Source organism: Pinus tabuliformis, chromosome 3_1, assembly GCF_031772625.1.
Source record: "Pinus tabuliformis cultivar Carrire ecotype Pingquan chromosome 3_1, CPIR1, whole genome shotgun sequence".
Taxonomy (NCBI): domain Eukaryota; kingdom Viridiplantae; phylum Streptophyta; class Pinopsida; order Pinales; family Pinaceae; genus Pinus; species Pinus tabuliformis.
In genome coordinates this window covers 572,940,235-572,948,800 of record NC_142301.1, presented here as the reverse complement: position 1 = coordinate 572,948,800, position 8,566 = coordinate 572,940,235, and the positions used below count along the sequence as shown (strand labels likewise).

At 39.0% G+C, this 8,566-nt stretch overlaps 1 protein-coding gene across 1 annotated transcript; it reads right to left on the bottom strand.

Annotated features, from left to right (window-relative positions):
* Window positions 1-514: 514 nt before the first annotated feature.
* LOC149188276 (putative LRR receptor-like serine/threonine-protein kinase At1g67720) lies at window positions 515-5,843 on the bottom strand. Its single transcript, XM_089409913.1, has 14 exons — window positions 5,692-5,843; window positions 4,974-5,526; window positions 4,315-4,779; window positions 3,869-3,967; window positions 3,513-3,581; window positions 3,343-3,414; window positions 3,160-3,231; window positions 2,774-2,982; window positions 2,348-2,556; window positions 2,097-2,223; window positions 1,890-1,958; window positions 1,583-1,772; window positions 1,322-1,454; window positions 515-1,197 (listed from the first exon to the last, which is right to left on the bottom strand). The coding sequence occupies exons 1-14, from the start codon at window positions 5,774-5,776 to the stop codon at window positions 844-846; spliced, it is 2,706 nt and encodes a 901-aa protein (XP_089266039.1). The 5' UTR covers window positions 5,777-5,843; the 3' UTR covers window positions 515-843.
* Window positions 5,844-8,566: the final 2,723 nt, after the last annotated feature.

Below are 8,566 nucleotides of genomic sequence, written 5' to 3'. Positions count from 1 at the left end.
TTGGGCCAACTCTAAAGCACTAGAAAATTTTGAAATACACGAACTCTTATTAATGTTGATGACTATTTTGAATATATGTTTAGATAACGTGCATATCTTTAGATTATATGTGAATATGATAAATTTACTTTATGTATAGACTTCATATGAGACACATTTTCAAATCTAACATAACTGTAATTTTTTATCTAACAATAAACAATTTGATTATTAAAAATTTAGATATATGTAATGAGACTTTCGGAAAAAAAAAAGTGATTATATGTGCGAGAGGGTGTTCCCCACATTTACCATCAAACCTAGAGATATCATCACGCCAATTAGATAAGTCGACTTACAAACAAAATTATGTTGGTTTAGATCATCATTATCTTCATATTAAAATGTTAAAAGATTGAGAAAAGAATAAGATAATATTACATAAACATTTTCCAAAACAAACATAACAATTAACATTAAATACCATTTTAAACACCAATAACTAAATGAAATTCATTTAATAACATTGTTAACATTTAAAAACATAGACTTTCACTAATTATGAAAGTAACATACATTCCTATTACATATAGGCTACTTATTGCCTTTCCTTATGTCAAGGAAGCAAAGTACGTCTTGACTTTGACTAACTAGAAAAGTAACATGCATTCATAATACATATAGGCTACTTCTTATTACCTTTGTTTATGTCAAGAAAGCAAAGTACATCATTTGGAGAAAAGAGGTTTATTTTAAAATAGAAGGACGGTGAAAAGAAAGAGTAGTTGTAGTTGCCCTAGCCTAATGTCACCACCGTGGTGGTTCCGTAGTCCACGCTCCAGCGTTCTCCATCACGTCAGCCGATCATCCCTGTTGACGTATTGAAGATAGCTTGGAGCTGCTTTCAGCGGAGTCCATTTCTTTCGGTCCACTGGAGTCCACAGATAAACAGGCCTGGTCGGCCCCGAAATCTCCATTATATTCCATATCAATATCCGGAATTAGAGAACCCATATCTTTCTCAAGTTTGAGAGCCGCTCTGAGCTCAACCAGAACATCATTGACACTCGGTCTAGACGTTGGTTCGGCCTGAACACATCGGATCGCTAATTTGGCAACGCCAGTGATGGAGTTGATGTCGTAGTTTCTACCCAACCTCTTGTCTATAATTTCTGTCAATTTGCCGGCATTTTCATCCATCTCCACATACGGCGTGACCTGTAAATAATACAAGGATAATGAGTCTGCAGACGAAGATGTACCACGAAATCGTAATACAAAGTTAATGTTAATATGTTGCTGCGTATTTTAATAATGGCTATTTGATAATCAGATTGCTTACCCATCGAATAAGGTTCATTTCCTCCTCAGGTAATTTTGCATTTATGGGCTGTCGACCACAAATTATCTCCAGCAAGACTACTCCAAAACTATACACATCGCTTTTCTCCGTCAACATATGAGTGCTAAAATACCTGTGACAAATCCCGTAAAAAAAAGTAAGTAAAGCAGTTAGACAAAAATGGCATTACCTCTGCTATCAGCATTTAATCTGATTGCTTCAGCATGAAGAATATTGCAAAGAATTGTATGTGCCATATACTCTGGATCTAGGTATCCTAAGGTTCCTTTCACTGTAGTGGTAACATGCGAAGCGTCCCCATCAATTGTTATTCTTGAAAGGCCGAAATCAGCCAGCTTTCCATTGAAATCCTTGTCAAGCAGGATGTTGGCCGTCTTGATATCTCGGTGAATTATCTTTGGGGTACAAGCTACATGGAGGTATTCCAATCCTTCAAACAGAAGTTGCAGGTGGACGAGATCAGAAATATGGTAATCGCGACACAACACGAACGAACTTTTGTATCACAAAAAATATATCATGAAATTGCTGCACAGAAAAGAGTTACCCTGCGCTGCATCTAAAGCTATTTTGAGCCTGGTTTTCCAATTTAGTTGAAAATATTCTGTAGCGCGACCTGGAAGAAAAATTGGCGAGAAATAAGTTTTCTCTACTTTGACTAATTAATATCTAATATGTACCCATTAGAAAAATAAACTTTCGTGTGTGGACTAGTCAATATGTAATATGCACCAACTAAATCTGACATATTTACCGTAAAGGTAATCCCTCAATGACCCTCCGGACATGTGCTCGTAGACAAGCATAAGTTCTTTTGATTCATTACAATAGCCCAACAGTGTCACCAAGTTCTTATGGTGGACTCTCGAAAGAAGATCAATCTGCTCATCAAGTGAAGACAAGCATGAATTTCACTGCATTTTTCTAGTAGATTAAAGACTGTGAATGTGATTAGACATTATTAGATTAGATCCAAACAATTTCCCCGTATTTCATGCTCATTACCTCATTCAGGAATTCCTGAGCTCCCTGTTCGGAGAACAGTGAGAGCACTTTTACCGCTATATCCGTTCCAAGCTCCAATTTACCAAAGAAGACCGACCCAAAACCACCTTGTCCAATCTTGTTACTGAAGTTTTGAGTGGCCACCATTATCTCTTCTACAGTAAAGGCTCGGGTCTTGGTTGTATTTGGCATTGCAATCATTGAATTGTCTGCACTTTATCCATTGGAAGTTAGCATGGTTGTATTTGGCGTTGCAATCTTTGAGTTCTGTCTACTCTATCTATCTTTGTGATTTCAAATTTTCCAATATTTTGGAATTTGTCAATTTAATTTACTTCAAACTTATGTCTCAAATTTACAATATTCCAGAATGTGCAATCTAATTAAAATTAAATTAAGCAACTTAAAATTCAAGACGTTCGTCACCTAGAGCTTCCCCTTCGTCCACGATATGTTTTGATTCCTTTCCCACCGTGCTGCTCTCTTTTCTCCAGCATTTCTTCCGGTGGATAACAATGCCTACTATCAACAGTAGGATAATGATCAGACATCCAACTATTGTTATTCCGAGGATAAGCCCCAGTTTGTCCTTCTTTGAATGGGATGGGTTGTGAAGGAGGCGGTTACCAGAGGCCCTGCAACACATCAAACGAGCGTGACTTCACGTCAACTCGATTCAAGTTCATTTCTTTGTGCGGCATTAGTTGCATTGCTCGTAAAGTAAAAATTAAGGCTAATTCTGAACCTGAAAATAATAGAATGCGAATATCTGGTACAGCACAAGAAAATACAAGCAGTAAAAAATAAATTACCTGATTTTCAATGAGGGCTTGTTGAGAAGTTGTGGAGGAATTACTCCACTGAAGTTGTTATTTTCTATATACCTGTGAAATTATTCTTCTTTATAAACTTGTGGCCGTAGCAGTAAAAAGAAAGAAAGGGCCGCTGTAGAATTTTTATGCTTATTTTGAATAACAGATGTGAAAGAAGCTTACAACTCTCTAAGGTATTTGAGTCCAGCCAGCCAATCTGGAACAGTACCGTTCAAGTTGTTGTTTTGTAGATGTCTGCTCAATAAACCATTTCAAATGATGCTTTATTGAAATGATGATCAATCCTGGTTTTTGTAAAAGCGTAGGATTTATGTCACGAAGAAAATACTTACAATATCTCCAACTTAGTTAAATTGGAGAAATTCGGCAATGGTCCCGTCAGATGGTTATTTTTAAGTGATCTGGTAATGCCAATACGAATGCGTGAGTGTCACTTCCAGTATGATATTGAAAGAAAAAATATAAGCCCTCCGCCACGAATGCAGCTCATCGAAGCTCGCCCATTTGAATAACTCTGAAGAACGCTCATGAACATCTAAGCAACAGTCTATATCTACTTTTAATCAAAAGGCGAATATATCGTGTCTGTGATGAGAGGAAAACATCTTCGGAGGAAATTCAAAATCGCCATGCTTACTTTCTTGATACAGAAATCTAGGCATACACAAAAGAATAAAATTATACGTACAAGTAAACTAGCGCAGTCAATTGTCCAATACTCTGAGGTATGGATCCTGTAAGATTCCTTCCAGACAAATTGCTGGAAACGACACGAAGTCGTAAGTTCCTGCAATTTCAGCTTAAAATAGTAAAACGTAAGAATGAAAATCGGGCTTACATTTTTGAAATCCTTATAACGGATGAGCTTTTATTACAGCGGATTCCGTCCCATTCGATAATGAAGCAAGGGTCTGAAATCCAAGTTTTCATGTCAAATTTCCCTTTGACATCGCCGAGAGCTTCAACTGCAGGATAAACACTTCTTGGTTAGGCCTAATATCGTCCATTTCGAACACTACTTGGTAGGCCTAATATCATCAATTTCAAACACTGCATGGTTAGGCCTAGTGTCATCTTTTTCAAACGCCCCATGTCATCAATTTCATTATAAGTAGTATTATAGGTAAAGGTTACCTACTATCTTCTAAATAGGTTGGGGGTTCCGTATCAATCATCCCGTAATGCTCCACAGAGTTGACTATAGGATCAAGGGTCGAATTCTTGGTCCGCACAATTTTCACATCCAAAACGCCAGTGTTGCTGATCGAGAATGCTAGCTCTACGGCTGAATAGTTTCGCACCAGAGTAACGGCTTCAGATCTTGATTGATTATTTATATAAACAGAAAAAGATCTCGTTTCAGTTACATCCAGCGGCTCTACTTCTGCAAAATATAAGAGCACTAATGATCTGGTCCCTTCTGCTCTATCTAAAAGGAAATATATCGATGCAATGCTGGATACCCACGCCGTTTGCATAACTACAGATGGAGGAAAGTCTTGGGTGTTGTTTGTTGAAATGAACTGTTGCAACGATACATTACTAGCTTCTCCGGTTGGAATACTGAACCACAGGCGGTCGAACTCGTCTTGGGGATACCTGCTTAATTCACCATCCAAAGATATTCAGAGTACCGTCAAAAAAGTTATCACAGCTACACAACAGTAGTCCATCAAAAGTTATGTTTCATATAGAAAGCATCACTTGGTTGTGCTAGCTGCTCTTTAAAAACTCTACTTCGTGTAGGAGTTTTAGATTTTATGGAGTGAAACATATGAACTCTAAACAATTACCTGATCAATAAATTTGCAGCATTAAACGCGTATCTTGTTTGCATACGCAACATTGTTCCTGGCATAGCCTGTCGATACATGCCACGGCGGAGTGTCCTCATTTCGATAGCAGAGATGAAGGGATCGTTATTTTCCGAGGTTCTGATCAAGCAAACATATAGCACTCTACCAGAACTAACCAAGACTTTCTCATAGTAGAATGGAACCAGCTTTGTTGTATTTATTTTTTCGATAGCTAACATGCCCTGTGTCTCGATTGAAAAAGCGAACTCGAATCTGGGAAAACTTTGAAATCCGGTGTAATTTCCCACCGCAAACCACGTCCTTAAGAGATAAGGCACATTGGGGTTCACGGGCAACTGATAGCAAGATTTGTTGAGAGGCTTTGGGAAAAACCGTAGACTATGCATATAGGAGCCGTAGGCTTGTTGAGTGGCGTCTCCTATGTATGCTGGCTTGCCGACGCCTATGTAATTAACATCTGTGACCCAAGTTATATCGTTTTCTGCGGTATAATTTGTTAGCCCTCCACAATCGATACTGAGAAATCCGGCTGTATCAAAGGGTATCTTGTCAATAAAGTAATATATAAACTTGAAACAATTGTTGAGCACTGATAAACAAACAGAATTTCAATGACTAGACAATTAACGAAAAACAACTATTCGCGGCCGTAAGAGCGTTGGAATGAATTGTTTGCAAAGACAGAAATACTCACCTGGTTGAGCAATAACAGTGGGTAAATGAAATAATATGCTGAGAGCCAGCAGACCTGCACATTTGCCATGACCCAGATTGACCATGTTTGCATATAGCTAGTTGGAAGGCTCAGAGCAGGATGCCAATGGCAAGTTGGAAGTGTTTCAAATAGTCCTGAATCCTGAAATTTTTGCAATATTTGTGATATTTGTTTTTGATTGATCGAATATCAGTCTGGCCGAATGGTCCGGACGGCGCCATGTGTCCTTTTAGATTAACGTAATGGGGCCCCCCACATCCACGTGACGAAAATTTGAAATAAATACATCATGTCCGACTCATATTTCATATTGTTCATTTGACCACATCGTTATTGCTTTTTGGGACAAATTAAAATTTAATATGCAATTAGCTTGCAATTAAGAAGAATGTGTCTACTATGTGTAGTTGAGTGAGGATTTGTAAGATTGAGAATTTAGTGTATTGACTTGTTAGTTTTTTCCTCTTTTGGAGTAAGATTTTATTTTTGTTCAGTGAAGAGTGAGTTTTTTTTGGGTTTAAAGTATGGAGATATGAGTGAGTTTTTTTTTTTTTTTTGGGGTTTAAAGTATGGAGATATGTAAATGCACGAGCATCTAATGGCGAGGTCATAGTGGACATGCTGTTTAAATCACCTTTCAAAAAAATTTCACTTTGATTTATTTTACTGTCAATTTTTTCCAAGAAGGCTGTTACAGCCATTGCAAATTTCTTTTTCTATTTTTGTTTCTTTTTAGTTATGAATGTGAGTTTAAAATCAGTTTAACAACCATAACAGGAAATGTAACTGTGCAATGTAACTGCAGGTAGTTCCTCAACTGAATGAGGCTACCTGAACTATTAAAAGACATTTCATAGAAGGCACGAGGGTTGTTGCCCAGATAAAGAAAATAGAACTACACTGAGATTGTAAAATTTGCTGACAAGCATAACAAGAAGAATAAACATTGATATTTCAGGTAACCAGAAAGCTTGTGTCATGAAGTATTTTCTGTAATGTGCATGAGTGCAAACTATAAACGAAGAACGAGCAAGAAGATTGTGCAAGAATAAACATTTAAGAACGAAGGACGAACACAGGAACTGTGCATACACCCAGAAAATGACATTCACTGAGTATAGCCAAAGGTACTCGCAGACCGAACATTTTATCATTCATCAATAGAATTTCTTCTTCTCTAAATGTGCATACATGTATTGAAATTGTTACATAAATAATTGTCAAAGAAAATTAGCATTCCAAGCATCATACTGTTCCATATTTACATTCCATACACAAATCCATAGTTCCAGTATTCCACGAGTCCCATCTCTTCTATAGAAGAGAGGACCAGAAACCCTCAGCCAACATAACCAAACAGGAACAAAAAAAAAAGCCAGACCATAGAGCCGAAATGTAAAGTAACTATGGCCACGACGAAATGACAGAAATAGCAAGACCAACTACAGAGTCACGGTCGTGAAGACCTGTAAAATCAAAATCCCTACATAACCTACGGAGAGACAATCACATATTGTTTCGACAGACAGAGCCTCAAACAGGCACCAGAACAAGCTTAAGGGAATGGTCCTACCCGTTTCAAACAAAGGCTGAGACAGAGGATTGGAGACACGGCGAGCCACCAAGTCCGAGCCCTCAACACCGGTACATGAGCCACTTGCACAACACAATGGAGATGTTAGTTAGGGCAGCATAACCTGTATGAACAATAAACAAAAAGAGCAGAAGGAAACAACGACAACAAAAGCCTAAAGGTTACCTGAGTGACGAGAGGGTTTGAACAAACCCCGAACTAGCAGCAACACCAAGAGGGAAACAGGAATCGTGAGTCCCAACAAAACCAGAGAAGCTCGAGCCACGACCACAGAGCCATATAAATCCCCAACTACTCACAAGGAGCGGGATTGTCAGCGAAAGATACAGTAGCACGAAGAAGTGAAACCGGAGAAGGAAGATTACCTGTGGAGGAAACTGGATAGTTGCCAGAGAAAACGAACCGAGAACCTGTCAGTGGAACCAACACGGTTTATTAACAGCTGAGCCATATAAGCAAACAGATCAAGCCAACAGACAACAAATCAAACAAGGTTTCTCAGTCTCAGACCGCCTTCAGGGTGTACCCACAGCAGGGAAAACGTTGACAGAGCCAACGAACAGAGGAGGGCCAAGTGCCATAGCCATAACTAGGAACAAAACCCCATAGCGAATGGAGCAGCTGGGTTACCAACAGAGCAAGTGAATGACCGAGAAAGGGTTTCCCACAAAGCCATAGAGCCAGCACGAAACTCCAAAACCTCGTGGACTGTGGAGGCATTAAAAGCCTCATTAAACCTCTCCAAAACCCTTGAGTCACTACGCAGGAAGATCACGTGGTTCAGCTGCCACGCAGCGTCCACATCAACAGTCGGGTGTGTCATCATTTTTGGTATCAGAGCAGTTCTTTCCTTAGGGAAGAAAGTTTAATTATGGAGGTAGGAAGAAGAGGAAGAGGAAGAGGTGTTCGGAGAGCAGCCGAAGATGGACTGCATGAAGAAATCAGGGTCCTAAGTGCCAGGCTAGCAGCAGTGGAAGTAGGAAGGCGTAGGGATCCAGAGGATGGCGATGATAGTGATGTAGAGACTATAGCTACAACATATGGGTCCAAAGAGGAAGGACCAGAAATAAGATTGTTGAAATCTGTCCTGTTAGCAAACAACAAACCGAAACCTGAACTGTCAAATTATGATGGCAGCCTATCTACTGAATTGCTTCTGGATTGGATTAGTGAGTTAGATAAATACTTCGAGTGTGAAGAGATCAGTGATGAAAAGAGGATCAGGTTTGTAGCTACGAAGTTGAAGGGGCATGCAGCACT